General features: G+C 37.1%; 1 protein-coding gene across 2 annotated transcripts in view; it reads right to left on the bottom strand.

Annotated features, from left to right (window-relative positions):
* nr5a2 (nuclear receptor subfamily 5 group A member 2) overlaps positions 1-17,923 on the bottom strand; it is a 64,765-nt gene that overhangs the window by 23,599 nt on the left and 23,243 nt on the right. For both annotated transcript variants that reach the window (XM_012960978.3, NM_001011100.1), the window contains 3 exon segments: positions 17,252-17,370; positions 12,988-13,129; positions 9,018-9,664 (listed from right to left, as the gene is read on the bottom strand). In XM_012960978.3, the coding sequence (XP_012816432.1) occupies positions 9,018-9,664; positions 12,988-13,129; positions 17,252-17,370 (908 nt within the window).

Below are 17,923 nucleotides of genomic sequence, written 5' to 3'. Positions count from 1 at the left end.
TTGGAGTAAAATAATTACATGCTACTCATGAGCTAGTCAATAGTACCTTAATTACCCAACAGTGATGTTAACGAAGGCATCACTCTCAAAAGACAGAGCACTGGTTGCTTTTCAAGCTTTGTGATAAGAAGGCAATACAGTCCTAATGGCCAAACCAGGCCTGTCTTTAAATACCCCAAAAGAAGGGTTAAAAAGGCAGACTCATTTCAGTATTCCATATGACATCTGTGCATATATCTACTTGAGTCTGGATTTCCCATCTCTTGTAGCCTACAATGGCAATGAGAGACACTAATGGGATAATGCAAAGGCCAAATAAAAGTCTGGGGAAAGATTAAAAAAATTACTAAATGCCAAATAATGTATTTTCCCCTGCAAAAATTGCAATTTTAAGTATAGCCTAAACTAAGGGACTACAAATCCCATTCATGCTTAACCATTTATTGATGTAATATCATGCTGTCCAACACCAGCTGCAGTTTGCAGCACATAATATTAATGGGAGGAAGGGTACAGGTGAGGCAAGCATCAGCCAATGACAGAGCTTGTTTCTATCAATGATACAGTCAGGTGTACGCAGGATTTACAATAATCACATGCATATATTTCAAATACTTTTCATTTACAGCAGAGGGACGGATTGTGCAAAAGTCCCCTGCTGTCAGCCATTGCTACCGCCCCTTGACACCATGATGACCCCCTGCTTATTCAGGATTTAATTAAGGATCCTTATTAAGAGCTGTGAAAGGACACTAATGAGTGTTTTTACAGAGCTAATTACACCAAGCTGGTGCAGTGAGAAATACAGTAAATGATTCATTTTAACTGTGTCAAGCTTCAAGATGGACATCAACTGTACATCTTAACCAACCCAAGACAATAAACATCAACTCTTCTGTTGCCACTTTGATTGCTTTAAGAGGGTGGTGCCCTTTAATGAATAGAGATTGTTCATTTATGTGCAGCCCAGAGTTGTCAAGAAGCTTTGGCACCCAAGACAAGGGTGGCAACCTGTTCATCATCCCCCCTGTGGTACTACCATTACCCACTGCCAGCAGAGTTAGTGGCACAGACCAACTTACATAGGAAGAGAACAATAAAACTGCAATGGACCACATTAAACATGTTCCGCGTTTTCACCACCACCCTTTCCCCAAAAATGGTTTACCCTCTGCTGCCTTATTTACTCACTAGAAGGAAAGCTATTGGGACCATAAAGGGTGACATAAGTTTTTTTTCTTTATCCAGTGAGACTGCGAAGGCAAGAAATGTTTTATGTAAAGTCTCTGAATCTATGAGCATTACAGCATTCTTACTGAGAAGTGTATTTACTGAAGAAGCTGTTAAAACATCTTAAGTACTGTAACTAGCCCCTGGGTGTAACCATTCAAGCTCTGAAAAAACTAGGTAAGAACCTAGAGACATGAATAATGTGTACCCTATGGCATTCATAGTGTTAAAGGAAAAAAATGTATGTGTTGGACTTTAGAACTATATCGCTAGAGAAACACCCAGGAAAGGCACAGGGACATACAGTAACTCAGCTTGGTATTTGTATATAAATACCTGAGACCTGATCAACTTCACATTTTCTGTGTTTATTGTTTATAGCAAATAAAAAGGTGTTGCTAAATGGCTATTTTAACTGATAATTTAGCCAGTAAATCACTTCAGTGACAGCTGTTCCCTTCAACAGATTCAGACAGGTCCTTTATTTCTGTGTGCTGTACATAGGGTGGGTGAATGGGCCTCCCATCTATTGATTTATTATTTGTTTTATGCACCTTGGACTTGGCAATAATACAGAACTGGAATGTTTATTTTATTTTCCTACTAAAACAGAAAAAACATGACTGCATGATTATGTTTAAGATTTATTTTGGTGTCCCATTGAGTAGGTAGTCAAGCAACACTAACAGCTAGTGAGACATGCCTGATATGCTGCCACCATTGACTCAAGCTAAGGGCCTCTCTACATGGATAGTGACAGAAGGCAGGAAGCACCTGGAGGCTTGGCCACTCCTGAACTCTCATTTCTGGTGCTCTTAGCCAAATGATAGCTACCAAAATTCTCTTACAAAGTATGAAAAACGTAACATTTTGTAATAGTAGTTGATATTTTTAGTATTGGTCCAACCTTCAAACCGCTCAAAAAGCAAACATGTGGGTTCCCTCCCCAACCATAAAAAAACAAATAAAGATAAAAATGCATTTATTTAGGGCAAGAATAACCTTCATTTGGTTTTTTTTTTGGGGGGGGGGAATACACATATTTTCTTTTTGAGTGCTACATTACACACCCACAGACTGGAGTGTTTTGTGAGCACCCCCCAATATAACTATATTTTACATATAATTGTAATTCCCTTTTTGAGCACAGATTACCACTCTTTGTTTGTTTTGCCAACCTTCAAAGCCTCTAGCACTTGTTAAACTACAACTCCCAGAATGCCCCATCAGCAGGTGGTGGAGGTTGCAGTAAAATGTCAGCTGGAGGGTTGCAAGCAAAACATGTTTACATACATTGTATTTACATTTTCGTCAGTCTGTAGCCCCAGCTTTTCTGAATTGCTAGGGGCCACATCTCCTCTAGACATCAATTTAAAAATGTCCCAGGAGGTTAGTAGTATGGCAGCTCTTATTAATATTTCTAAACACAAATATATACAGTAGTGATGTTTGGTTCAAACAAGAAACTATACACTAGAGATGTCAACTGGCCCCATTTCATTAGAATAATAAAGATTGACTTTTGTTTGAGACCTTAGTTTACGTTTACCATTTAATGTGCTTTAAACGAATCCAGGACTGGACTATTATTACACAAAGGCTATGGGATTAGTTGGCATCTCTGGGAATACCACAAGCTCTCTTGAAAACAGTGCTGTTGCTGTATGGCGTAAGGCACACATAGAGACTAGCCTGGAGTCATAATGTGTAGAAAGGAAAGAAACAAAACTGTGCACCAATGACCCAAAGGGTTAAAGGGAGGCTTGTGGAAACTTAGAGAGCTCAGCACAATTTTTATGAGTTGCAGGAAGGGGCAGTAGAGAAAAACTCACACTCCATAACAGATTGCGGACACAGGATCATCTATCAGGACAGAAGCGCAGCCACTTTCGGACGGCTCTGCTCAAATGAAATAATATATCTTTGAAAAGCAGTGCCTGCTTTAGGATTGGGCACCATATATCAAGAGAATGGTTATGCTCTAGGTCCATTAACACTTCACCTGGTATCTCCTAGTCCTTCAGAGGACGACCCTGCCCTTGTCCTCTTACTCTCTGCTCATCTACCAGAGATATCAGTGAATGTAGAGCGTGGGGTGGGCTCTGAGATAATTCAAAGGCAATGAAGCATAGAGGCCTGTGACAGGTCTAAGCTTCTGAAGCTGTGACTATGCACAGGGCAGACCTCTAATGAGTAAAGGCAGCATGAAGGATCAACAGATATTATACAAAGCTTTATACTACACATTTTCCAGACTGAAAAATAATCAAGAATTAGAAGAGTAGCTGCCCAGCACAGGAGATACCAGCTGGCACTCAGGTGCTACTATAAATTCATGGAGCAGAAACTCAATACAGTTTTACAGAGAAAGACATTTTATTTTACTACTATGGGCTAGCTAATTTAGGATATATGCAGTTGATAATTTACATAACCTCTATATATTTTGAATATACAGGTACAGGGTTCCTTATCCGGAAACCCGTTATCCAGGAAGCTCAGAATTATGGGAAGGCCATCTCCCACAGACTCAATTTTAATCAAATCATTTAAAATTTTAAATACTATTACCCTTTCCTCTTTAATAATAAAACAGTACCTTGTTCTTGACCCCAGCTATGCTATAAGTATTCCTTATTGGAGGCAAAACAACCATATCGGTAATCAAATTAATTTGTAAGACTAAGGGGCAGATTTACTAATCCACGAATGGACCGAAAGCGTCAGAATGTGTTTTTTTCGTAATGATCGGTATTTTGTGATTTTTTTCGTCGCCGTCGTGACTTTTTCGCGAATTGTCGCGACTTTTTCGTAGCCATTACGACTTTCGCAAATTGTTGCGACTTTTTCGTAGCCATCGTGAAAAAATCGTACTATCGCGCTGAGTACGAAAGCGCTCAATACAAAAAAGTCACGACAATTCGCGAAAGTTGTAACGGCTATGAAAGAGTCGCGACAATTCGCAAAAGTCGTAACGGCTACGAAAAAGTCGCAACAATTCGCGAAAAATACGAAAAAGTAGCAAAATGTTCGTTTCCAATCCGATTTATTTTCCATTTGGGATTCGGATTCGTGGATTGGTAAATCTGCCCCTTAGCCTTCTAAAGCAAATCTAAATCTAAGTTTGCATATTAAATGCCCTAGCCCAGTGCTGTACAACAATGTCTGTGCAGGGGGCCCTTATACTAATGTGTGCCCAGATTATACTGACACAGTGGTATCATATAATAATGCATATAAAACCCATCAGAAGGTGTGGGACAGCCCTGTACTGCATCATTATTCCAGGTTATATGAGCCAACATGCTGTCTTTAGTTGTATAGGGCTGCATTGTACCCTGGCCAGGTATACTATGAAAAAAGTGATGGCTCACACAAGCAGCTTGGTAAAAGCTGTCTTGGCAGTGGCATTCTATATGAGCCAAGCATCACATTCAGCATGTATAATAAGGCTTAAGGCACTTTGGGTGTTTTGAACATTATGGGAGATGATGGTGGCATATAAATAATAATCATAATAAAAAGAAAATTTTGCTTGCATGCACTTCACATTCACATAGCAAAGTCTGGTGCTACCAGGTTGGAAATGATGTGGTCCCTGACAGTCAATGCCAAAGTCAGCCACAAACAGTGTGGTTTTAATTTATGTAGATGAAAAGTGGCTGCAGACAATAAAAGAATATTTTGACCACAGTGTTTCTCCTCAAGAGGCCCATGCTTGTTAAATGCACGCGTCATAGACATAAGGATACACTGTCTGGTATTTACCAGTGACAGTTCTTGTAGCATCTGTACCCCCAAGTTCCACCAATGTAAAAAGGTTTAGGAACCACTGTTGTGTTTGAGAGCAGATTTGTTAGAACACTTCCTCCCATCTACAGTAAGGGCCCAGCTGAGGGACAAGAGTCTGATGTATAGAAATCGGACTGCGCCGGAGAGCAGCATCACTGTTTTATTTGAGTTCCTATGCCTGATAAGATCGGCATGTTGATATGAATACCACAAAGCTTCCTTGAATCATTAGACTGAAAAAAAAATAAATCATCTCAGGTTTATGCCAGGAATTGCTGTAACAATAGCTGTGTATCCAGAGTTGCTGGCAGACTCGTCTGCTAATAAGAAAATAGTTTCTGAAAGTAACCCTTACACTGCTGGTGCCAAACAGACAGTCATGGTCACATATATGCATTGTGTTTTTACAGGGGAGGGTATTTGTATAATTCTGCAGTACTCCATTTGTAAAATTCTGCAGATAAGATTTGATAATTGTATTGCATACATATGAAGACATCCTGCCAGGAAGTGGTGGGAGTAATTTCAGCGCAACCCCCTTCCCTGTGATTTGTTTTTTGCTCCAGAAGATCAAAGGTTCCTGACCAGGTTGTAAGAAAAATGACTTCCCAAATGTGCCGTTACATGTTCTGCACATGGTTTAAAGGTTCTGCTTCTAGGAAAATTTGGGAATCTTTACCTTTATGTTACAGTGCACCCCTGAAATGCCCTTTTATGATTAATATAATTTTTTAGTGTATATTGCCAATGTCTGGTAAAAATATGCTACAACATATGTGGTAAGAATTCCAATGGGAAGTTCTCTTGGGTGCAACAGAAAGTGACATCTATCTTCCACCCCAGGGAGGTAGACATGGTAATTTTGGTAAGATATAACATATTAGTAGTTATTAATATAAATAGTGACAAGGCACTCAAGGGTGTAGGAATGCTTCCCCTACTGCAATGCTCCTTACAGTAATAGAGAGTAGCAGCACTGGCATTTAGTATCAAAGTTAAGCTGTGCATAATAAATGAACTATTATGAACACAAGCCCACAAGCCCTTGAATGCATATCCTTTCCTACACTTCCCAGACTTAACCAATCAGCATTCTGTCGGCTTTTGTCATAAATGCAAAGTATTACCAGTAAGTGTAATTCTCCCCAATAGGAAATTCAGCAGCCAACAAAATGATGGCATCATTGCTAATCTGGAACCATGCATTAAATCGGTGGCTATTTGGTTGTGATATTAGGGACTGTGTTGAAACAGCATCTTAGAGTAAAATAGTGTGCCTATTATTTATCATTTCACATGTTTGAAAGGAAAGTAATAATAAAATGATGATGTCATACAAAACAGTCTTGAGTCTTTATGGGGCTAAATCTAGCCTGCAGGCCTCCCCCTAAAACATTTCACTTGGTTCACTATATAACATCATTTTATTCCATTCTGAGATACTCTAGATGCTCTGCCAAGAAACAATGCTATCATGGGGAGACAGAAAATGACCCTTGTCTTGTCAGTCTATCGGCCTGAGACATATATGTGAGGTAAGCTTACATGAAGAGAGGCAGGGAGTCCTAAACGTTTAGAAGACTAAAACACCACTGTTCTCTAGGAAAAAAATGAGGATTCTATCTTATATATATATATATCCATTATATTAAATATATTTCCATTGTATTAAATATATTTCCATTATAGTTCAATGTCCCTTTAATCACATAAAGCCCTTTTTTGTTTTTGCATGTCATTGGCTCTTTAAATCTGCTCCTAAGTTGTGTAGAACATTTTAGTTTATGAGGAGGGTGGCGTGCACAACTCATTATAAATAACCATTCAGTGTAATTGTTCCTCTGAATGTCCCCTGTAATATGGGAATACTAGCTGAGGAATATTCAAGCTATCAGTGATCCCACTTCTATATTTAACACTCCTTTTGTTCCTACTTGGCTCATATTACTGGAAGTGCTAAATATAAAATAGGATGGGGGGCCAGTACACTTTATTCATTTATATTTCCTTTGTTTATAATCACTGATAGGCAAATCCACACTCTTCTCTTCGAAGATTTATTTCGGTGCAGACATAGTTCAGGGGTCAAAGCAAACTATAAAAACTTAGTTGACCGGAATATCCATGTAGAGTACAGGTTGCACCATGCTAACTCCCTGGTTGTTGTTGTTAAATGTCAACTCCCAGAAGCATGCTGGGAGATGTAGTTCTTAGTTTCTAAGTTTATTCATGTCCAGAAAAAAAAAAATATATATGTATATATATATATATATAAAGTCGGTACTTAATACAAATACAATATGTCAGGAAACTACATTCAGGACAAGGGAGCTGTGGAGAAAGATGAGTTTTCCAAAGGCAATTAACTGCATTTTCTCCCTTTAAGTCAAACGTTCCATGAAACAGATCTCGCCTTCGCCATATGAAACAAGTAGCTGGGAAATGACTGCTGTTTTTAACAAGTGGTAGGGAAGTTGTACAGTTCAGTTGTGGGTATAATGGACTCACTGCTGTGCCTGCTGCATGCGATCAGTAATTGAAAGAGCAGACCTGAATGTTCCTTTCATCAAGCCAGTTAGAGACGTTTCCTGCTTTTATAACTAAAAAAAAAAGGCAAAGACACTTCAAGCTGCCTAATTATATGTGACTTGTTAGTCTAAATAATTAAACATCCTTTTAGCGCTGCTGTGGAAAATAGTGACCCTACAGGTCAGTCTTGTGTATTTTCAGTAACTCCAGTGAGTTTCTGAATTAGGTGTTGAAGAATAACCTATTAAGATATTTGGGTTATTTTACAAGTTTAAGCAAAAAAAATGAGACATTCAGGTTCCAAATAAATTTAAAATAGCAAAAGTCCTGATGTTCCCACCATGGAAAGCTAAGGGTTTCCTAAAAATATCCAAACAAATATACTTAAATTCAGATTTCATTCAAATTTGAATTCAATGCTATTTGTTTTCCTAATATACAAGCTATACATATTCCTGGGTAACCTGATGAGCATCACTGGCAATTAAAATGTTAGTTCATCTTGGAACAGTCCATAATTGATACAAATAAAAAGCCACAAATTCAGTGTATATTCTGGCAAGGCAAAATAGAAATAAAAATCATTCAACCCCCCCCCCCCCATCTAAGGTTCAGGTTCCCACTCTATACAATGGGCAATGGTACCTGAAGTGCCAGCATGTGGAAGCCATCAACTCCCTGTGTGCCTGTCCTTAAAGGGGTATTCTACCTATCAGCTCTCAGTCTAAAACAATACAGATTATGAGTACATTGTCTTGCTGAGTATAATAATGGATCACCCAGATCTGAGAGGTAAATGCATCATGAAGCAATTGCTCTGAAATTCTAAGCAAGAATTTAGCCATATTTCATGACAATTCACCATAGGAGTCTGCAGTTTCACTGAACTCTCTGGATAAGATCTTGTTTGTAGTAACATTAAATAATTTGGCAGATTGAACTCATATAAATAAACATATGTGTACAGCGTTTATACAGCACCCTGAGAGAATTACTTATTGAGATTATTACTTATTACTTACTTATTTTAAATTCTAATACATCACAGTAAACCTGAAACCAATTTGGCCTACTTTATAATATTTATAAAATGTATGTATTTGGTACTTTTGAATCTGAACGCATTTACCACTCGCATCGGTGAGTCATGAAATAGGCATAATAGTAAAAAGTTATATTATAACCCAGCACCTCAACATATATCCATAAAGCCTGTGCAGTCTAAGTGGGCCCTCAACAGCCCATACAAATAAGTATATATATATTCCTTAAGATTGAGTCGTGATTGAATCATTACTGCTTAGTAGGGATGAGTAAACTTTTTTTTACCCATACAATTTTGCATGAAACTTTGTGGGTTTACCCTAGAACTTTTTCCTGTGAAAAGCAGTTACATAGTTATGTGACCACTAAAACATAAGACAAGAGAAAAGCACTCTGCAAAATCAAAGGACCTGTTGCCTTACCTTAAGCTCTCTGAAAAAAATGCTGCTCCTTGCCCACTCAACAATGGAAAATAGTGTCTGGTCTGCCATTTTGCACATGAGTCCAAAGGTATTGAGTTTATCGTGTTTGCTCCTGTTGGCCTGCTCCTGCTGTAAATATGCCATGATCTTCCCCTGTACTTGAGGTTCATCTGGCTCACATTTCAAGAGTTCAACAATAAGGTGAGGAATATTGGAGGGAGAACTGGACTGGTAGCTGTCCATGTATGAGTATCCCATTATGGATTCTGGTGAACTTGTGTAAGGGTCTGGATATTCTGATTTAATAGCACGGCTTGGAAAGTGACCATAAGCTTGGTAACCCTGCAGGCTGCCATGAGGCGGCATAGCCATACTGATGGGGGAAGTTACAAAGGGGCTTCGATCATAGTCTGATGGGGGCAGGGCAGCGTGGTTTAGAGGTAGTCCCTTGGATGCTGAGTGAATGTTCTGTATGGCCGAAGAAATGGTCAGATCAGTGGGAATAGACTGGATTACTTGACCCATAGCCTCTAGTTTCAGTCCATTGGCACGAATTAAAGCCTTTTTCTGCTGTTTTAATGCACGGTCCCTCTTGTACATTGGCCCAAATTTGTTTCTCCCTCCACGCATTCGATCTGCCCGCACAGCTGTAGAATAAACAGAGAGTCTGGAATTAAAGTAGCAGCTACTTTAGCAATCTTGATCTGCTAAGGTTGGTTTTGCTCCTAATGGCAATGAGGGTAGGTCAGATCTATCACTGTGGATCCACATGCCACAAATTCTTGCTTTTGACAAGGAAATGAATGGCAAAAGAGAAGCTTATCTTCCTACCCTACAATAAAAGGCAACCTTAGCTCGTATATATGTTGCATATAACATTTCCTTACAGTTTTTTTTACTATGTTTGCCTCTCATGAGAACAAGAAGAAAAGCAAATTCCGGTAAGGTGAAAATCTGGGTCATTAAAACTTTCATTTTATAAGGACACTAACATCCCATAATATCATGCTTGTTAACACCTGCATAGTATTTTATGTACATAGCTGTTCTTGTGCAAGCTAGTTTTCATAAAATTATTTAATCTTAATTATTTGGCTTTCAGTGGTGGTGACACAGGGTCATGCCAAAACAAGTGTTTTAGAGGGGTATTCCATTTTTCACTACCAGGTCTTCCATGAGCAGATTGGCTTTCATACATTTCAATGGGGACAGGTGACATGTAGGTAAAAGCACTTTTCCATCTGTTTTCTGTCAAAATGAACCAAAAGCCTTAAGGGATAAAACTATTTATAAAAAGTAATGTCTTTGTATTTTTTTTAAAAATATTTTATGAACCAATTTTTTAACCTACAGCTCTTCTTGCTGGATTGTTAATAGAACAGAAGACTGAAGAATGACTTTCTAAAGGATTATCTTATACAAGTATGGGATCTATTATTCAGAATACTTGGGTTTTCTGGATTTGGATCTCCATACCACAAGTCTACTAAAAATCATTTAAACATTACATACAACCAATAGGCTTGTTTGGACACCAATAGGTAGTAAGGATTAAGTACAAGGCCATTTTTTGTTTTATAACTACAGAGAAAAGGGAAATCATTTTTAAAAATTAGAATTATTTCATTAAAATGGAAGATGGCCTTCCCATAATTTGAAGACTTCTGGTAATAGGTTTCTGGATAAGGGATCCCATACCTGTATTGTCTATTATGGGGAGTACTGGCTTTATCCATTTAAAAAGCCTGTCCTATCTAGGTATATTTTGCTTTCTAATTAATAATTACCCATAGTATTATGCATTAGCAAATGTGTACTACTTAATGCCATTTAATGAATCAGCCCTTACTTACCTGTAATTAAAAAGAACAAAATGTGATGCTGTTGTTTTTACATATACTTTATGGAAGTTAGAATACTGATCACAGCCAAACAAATGTGGCCTTATTTAAAATGAACAACCAACGATCAGCACACCAAATAATGCATAGAAACTCTACCTAACTGTACAAAAGTGTCAGATCTGCATTTTATGAAAGAGAAAAAGCTAGTTTTTTTTATTTTGCCACAGTGTCAGACAAGAATCTTATGATAATTAAAAATAAATGTGGTTCAGCTGCAGCCAGGGGGGTGATTTTAATGGGGCTTGTCACAGCGGTGAGTTCCATTGCAGCGCAAGTTTAATGGGATAGCGAGTGACACTGACTGAGCCCACCTTGGCCAGTGGCTCTTATGCAAAGGAGAGATTACAACACCATTAAAAATGCATGGGGATCTCAGATACAAATCGAGGTAGAAAATTAATGAATCTCAGTAATTTATAGGCTGCAATTTAACCTTAATGGAACTATTAGCAAAAAATACACCACGGTGTCATTCTAGGCTTTATGAGTTATAGAGGACATTTGCTCTAAAATAGCTGTAAGTCCTTTACAGTAAAAAAGTGAGAATATTGTGTACTGTAGGAGAGGGGGCTGAAAGATCATACGGGGCAAGGGGTGGGGGGAGTTGTTTTGCTGCAGAAATAAAAAATTTTATCTATTCAACACATATCCTTAAACAGGTTGTTTATCTGTATGATGTAGACTTTTGTATGATACAGACTGTGATATTCTGAGACAGTTTGCAAGTGGTCTTTATTTTACATTTTTTGTAAATTATTTAGCTTTTTGTTTAGGAGCGTGTTTAGCAGTTTGGAATTTCAGCAGCTACGTGGTTGCTAGGATGCAATTTACCCTAGAAACTAGGCAATGGCTTCAGTGAGACACTGGAATATCTGTAGGTGCAAAAAGGAACACTGCTGCTGGAGTAAGTGACCCCCATTTGAAAGAGGCAAAGAGGACTGCACATAATTCTAAAATTATTAATAAAATGTTGCTAAAATAGGATATTTTATAACTGAAAGTTAACTACACCTTTAATAAACATGTGAGTAATGGAAGGGATTAGTGATTAACGAATCTGTCCCATTTCTCTTTGTCGGAAAATTTACGAAACACCAAAAATTTGCTCATCACTAGAATTTCTCCTAGATACTGGTTTTATGGATCTTAGGGCCTTAGATAACCTTAGCCTGTATTACTCTTGGCTTTTTGTCAATTCACATTTATTGACTAGCTAAAAATACACCAAGCCAGCAAATAAATATGCACAAAGTGTAGTATACAATAATGTTTATTCAGAGATCATCTACCCCATGATAAATGTATTGTAATAGTAAAATCTGGACCTGGAGAGCATAGTTATTGAGATTACTGTATATAGCCATTTATTATAAAGATAATTTAGTAAGGAGTGAGCTGAAGATGGTCATACAGGAGGACACAGAGGTGGGTTATATCACGGTATAGAGCAATATATGAGGCACAGGCAATGGTGCTCGTCGTGGGCAATAGAAAGAGTTACAGGGACATATGGAATCTTACACTGACAAACTGAAACTCTAGTAACAGAGGAAAGATTAGATGGAGCTGGAACAAATTACACAGAAACCGTTAATACAGAGCGAGATTCAGGACTATATAGAATAACAGCACAGCCTGCAGCCTCAGCACTGGATATGACAAAGGAGAGGACTTGTTCTTTTGCAGTGCCAATATCTGAAATTCCTAGGCACAGAAAAAAAATAGTACAGAAAAGCTCTAAAAAGAAACCCAGCGCACGCTCACATTTCTCCACCTCCCACGTTTATTTTTCTTTTCATGCTTTCCATGTGACATTCTTTTCACATCTAAAAATCTAAGAAATATTGTTATTTTAAGAAGCTACAAAAAAAGACTGTGACATCCATAATAAATGTATTGTTCATATTTACATTTTGTAAAAAAAAAAACTGCGAATGGCTGTACTGCTGGTAGCATAGAGGTTAATAGAACTTCTGTACCTCCGATTTATTTTCTATTGTTCAGCATGAACTCTCTGTGTAATAAGATACAGATGCCAATTTCTACAATGCCAGGAAAAGCCTTACCTTCCAGCTTCATGCCCACACTCAAACATTTCTGAAACCTGCAGTATGGACATCTCTTCCTCTGGGTTTTATCAATCTGGCAGCTCTGATTTTCAATGCAAGTATACCTCTTGTTGTTCTGAACCGTCCTCTTGAAGAATCCCTAAATAGAAAAGGAATATACTGTAGTATCAACTGACTCTAATTTACTTGCACCCTTTGAAGCAAAACATAATTTCACATTAAGATTCTATCGGTCTACTTCCCCTATGCCACTGTCAGTGTGGAGCTGTAGAGAAAAACAATGTTTGTAAGTGCAGAATGTGCATTCAAATGCAGCTAATGAGTATATACAGCAACTGGCAAAAGTTTACCCAGGTCTAGACAGCAGTCAGCATTTACTTTCCTAATTTAGTCTGAAAAATTAAAAAAAAGACCTGGTTAGAAGTCATTACTGGCCCAGGCCACAATCCCAATTTCATTAAGGCACAGACTACTTTAGAATGCAGGGAGATTGGCATATAACTTGTAATATTGACAGTACACAAGCTTACTCTGGGATCACATACAGTGCGCCACTCACTACATTCAGAGTTGTATGTGCCATTAGGGATGCTATGCAGTGCAAAAAAAACATTGGCTCCCAGCTAAAAATCAAAACATGCAATGTAATATAGCTATGGGTTTAATAATGTAGGATTTATTTAGATGTATAGCTGTGAATATTACACAGTATAAAAGGAACTTTTTCCTTACCATCAGTATCATGTAATAGGCTTTGTACACCAATAAATACAATAAAAGAGATATAAATATGTGGAATATCATATATTATTCCTCCAATGCGCTGCCAATGACATCATTATTTTGTGTTGTTTTTGTGTGTTTTTTGCTCTAAATTTTTTTGTTATTAAGTGGAAAAACCCCAGAAAACACTAATACAAAACTTCTAAAAGCTCTCCAGGTCATGTGGAAGTCAATGGGAGCTGTCCTAGGCACATTTTAACAGTCTATTTAATTTGTGCTTTTTAGAGGTTTTCAGGGGGGGGGGGGGTTGTATGAAAGTCCATGGAAAAACATAAAAACAAAAAAAATTTGGTTATCATGTTCTTTCTGAAATTAAATTCATTTGTGCTTTTTCAATTTGGATATTTTAAAAAAAAATTGCCCACTTTCTATTCATTCCTATGGAATTTTTTGAAGTGTATATCAGTGGGTGAAATTTAGAGGTTTAACATTGATAAACACACTTGTAAAATCCCATAGGAATGAATAGAAACTGGGTGAGTTTTTCTGTGGTGAATGCTGATCTCACATTTTGATAAATCTGCCCCTAAGTGATTTCTGTGTAGAGAACAGAAAGTGCCCTAACTTTGTCCTAACTTTAAGCATGAAGATAAAAAGGCAAGAAAAGAAGAACTGGTGTTTGTAAGCTGAAATGATATATGACTTATTTAGTAACAATTCTGTAACATGTTAAATGTAAGAACTCTTATGTGTTTGGGTTTTCCATAAACTAGCCACACACAGATACATTTTTGTATAATTCATATTTAATCAGTCCAGACTTTACAAAAATCTGTTTCTGTATAAATCTTTAAATCCAGACCAACCCATTACCTGATCTGTAGCATGTACTGGATCAGTGACCCACAAATACTGGAGCCACTCCTCCCAGAACTAGACACCCACATATGAGTGGCCTCCTTGTCTGATTGTTTGCGGCATGTCAGGGAATGCTGCCTATTTGCAGTCACTGTTACAGTGTTATTTATATTGTTCTTTATATTGCTGAAATTATAACAAAAGCAAAGTTGCTCTTTCTAGGAAAAAATTGCCACTTTATTGCACCTTAGAAAATATTTGCTATGCAAATTCACAGGCTAAATATTAGCAACCTGAAGCTGCATAATTAAAATAGTAGAGACGTATGTAGGATTCCTCCCAAAACAGAGGCAATGAGAATAAAAACACAACTGTTTGTCGCAGTCGCTTTGTTTCACATTATTTGTTTTTTTCATACATAGCAAAAAAAGCAAATGAAGCACAAAAACATTTGCAAACTCTTGCTCTATTTTATTCCACCACTCTTTTTTTGTGATAATGATGTTTATTACATTTTCCAAGGAAAATGAATATTCTCTTTCAAAATGTATAACATTTATTTAAAAGGGGACTCTCAATGGAAGTTTACAGCTTACAGATAAGCACAGGGTTAGCAGGAAGACTGCGGCTGGATATAGCTTGCTTTTATTGCTACTGTATTTTACTGTTTCTTGTACTTTAAAAACAATAAAAATGTAGTAAAGATGTCTGTTATAAATAGATATAAGTGAAGAATTATTATTTGCCTTTTGTGGTAGGAAAAGAATCTGCAGAAATTTGAGAAACTGAAATAAAATCAAGATCTGGCCTTTTAACTACATATTTCCACTGTCACTTAAAGAGTTAAAAATCATCCCCAACTGAAAATGAGTAAAAATGACTAAAAATATATTATTTTGGAGAATGATAAACTACAGCTTGTATTTTTCCAACATCCGTGCCAGTTCATCCAACAGTGAGTAGCACCAATGTGCGCTACACAGACTCATCCACACATACAGTGCTACTTTGTGTGTCTACTTGTAGGTCAGTGTGTGTTATAAATATAAATATTTTCTCTCTTATTTGTGGATCTCTGGGGGCATCAGGCAGTGCTATTATAACAGCAAACAGACATAATTGTTAAACTTCTGTTGCGCTTTTTAGAGGATGAAACCCACAATTTTGCACAACAAAAGAAAGTAAAACTCTAAGCAGCATTTCTTAATTAATTCTATATATATATATATATATATATATATACATAAATACATATACTAACATTTTTAATACTTTAAATATATATATATATGTCTGCATGTATATTTGTAAATATATATATATATATACACACACACACACACACACATACATACACACGTGTATATATACATTAACATGTTTTAATACTTTAAAGTTATTCTTAGTGTAATGTCAACTAAAAGCATTGTTTTCTCTCCCTTTCTGCACTACTGGTTATGTTTCTTGAAACAATGCAGCGGAAGTCAGTTCTACCATAGTCAGGACAGGTCTGCTAATCAGCTGGCTTCTGATGCATTGTTTCAATAGTCAGAAACAGGCAGAGAACAGAAACTCTAAAACCACTGTAATGAATATAAATTGGAAAGTTTCTTAGTGTTACAATTTCCTTCATTAAGAAAAATGTTATTTTTGGGGTTCTATCCCTTTCTATTCTTTTTTTCTGCAGGAACAATGAAATATTTATTTTCAGTTTGAAGTACAGTGGGTTGAACTAGGCCTCGAATAACCAGACAAGCTACATTTTCAGTTTGGTTGCTACTACATTTCCCAGGATAACTAGTGCCAATGAGACCCTGAGAATTGGCAAGTTCCACCTCCTCCTGACTGCACTGTGGTATCCCTTTGTCTGATTGTGGATTGTGGACTTCTTTTGGCTGATTAATGGTGTTTTATCATCACTTTCTCCTGGGAAGAGTAGTACATATTTTATCCAGAATTCTCGGATAAGGGGATCTTTCCTTACTTTGGATCTTCATAACTGTAGTCTACTAAAAAATAATTTAAACATAAATTAAACTCAATAGGATTGTTTTGCCTCCACAAAGGATTAATTATATCTTAGTTGGGATCAAGTACAAGGTACTGTTTTATTATTACAGAGAAAAAGGACATTTTAAAAATTGGAATTATTATTAAAAATGGAGTTTATAGGTGATGGCCTTTCCCTTATTTTGGAGCTTTTTAGATAATGGGTTTCTGGATAATGGATCCCATACATGTAGTATGTACCTGACAATACAGTATATGCCATTTACTACCTTTCTGCATATTAACTGCACTTGTGCCTAGATTCTCAGCACTGAATCCATCTGAATCCATCTTTGTAAAGTGGATTTGCCCAAAACCCATCAAATGGTCTTTGTAGTGACTGAGAGTAATGGCAACCATTATGTGGATATTTGTTCTGCCAACAATAGCTTCCACATTCAGATGGTTATCAGAAGACCTCTATAAATACATGTAATTTTAATACTAACAGAACATAAGAATGCATTAGATTAAATATATACACACAAACATAATACATATTAATAGATACAAATATTTATACAGTCAAGAGTTATTTACACTCCTATATGCATCAGCAAGTGCTCTTACTAAAGCCCCATACACAGCTTGCGTGTATATCGGCTGTACCACAGCAGTGCATTTTTCTCACCTTGCAGCTCTCACAGGTCAGAAGTCCATAATGATATCCTGAAACCTTGTCCCCACACACAGGACACATCTCCTCAAGTTCTTCGTCGTAGGAGTAGCCCATCATTTTAAACTGGGATGCTGCAGGAAGAATATACAAGGAGGCACCTTAATGATCCAACAAATATCACTAGACGCACAGTTAAGATATTACAGCACATGACCATAGAGCAATAAGTCCTATCGCAGCACTGAGACATTCGTACATTCAATGAGAAGGGCACAATCTGTAGTTTTAATACGATTTTTGCATGGTCATTTGTTGGAGATTTGCCATGCTTGTGTGTGCAAGTTTTATTTTACTATATGTTTCTACAATAAATGTCCAATTAAATGCACATGAGTTATGTGGAGGTATATGATTGAAGGTATATGTCCCTTTTAAAGGGATCTGGATGTGTGTTATAAAATAAACCACTTCATTTGCAGCTGGTTTGCTCTCCAGCACAAGTGAAATTATTCAGGTAATGAAAGATATGGAACCAAAAGCCTCATATACCGTAGCCTCATATACAGTAGCAAAGTGTCACCAACTGCAATGCTCAACAAATAACAATTCTCTGTACCCTGCTGCCACTCTCAAGGCCTTGTCTTTCCTATTCAGTATTAATGACATTCAGTTCAAACAGACAGA

Source organism: Xenopus tropicalis, chromosome 4, assembly GCF_000004195.4.
Source record: "Xenopus tropicalis strain Nigerian chromosome 4, UCB_Xtro_10.0, whole genome shotgun sequence".
Taxonomy (NCBI): Eukaryota; Metazoa; Chordata; class Amphibia; order Anura; family Pipidae; genus Xenopus; species Xenopus tropicalis.
Note: the sequence above shows the minus strand (reverse complement) of the source record. Positions and strands in the feature narration are given on the sequence as shown.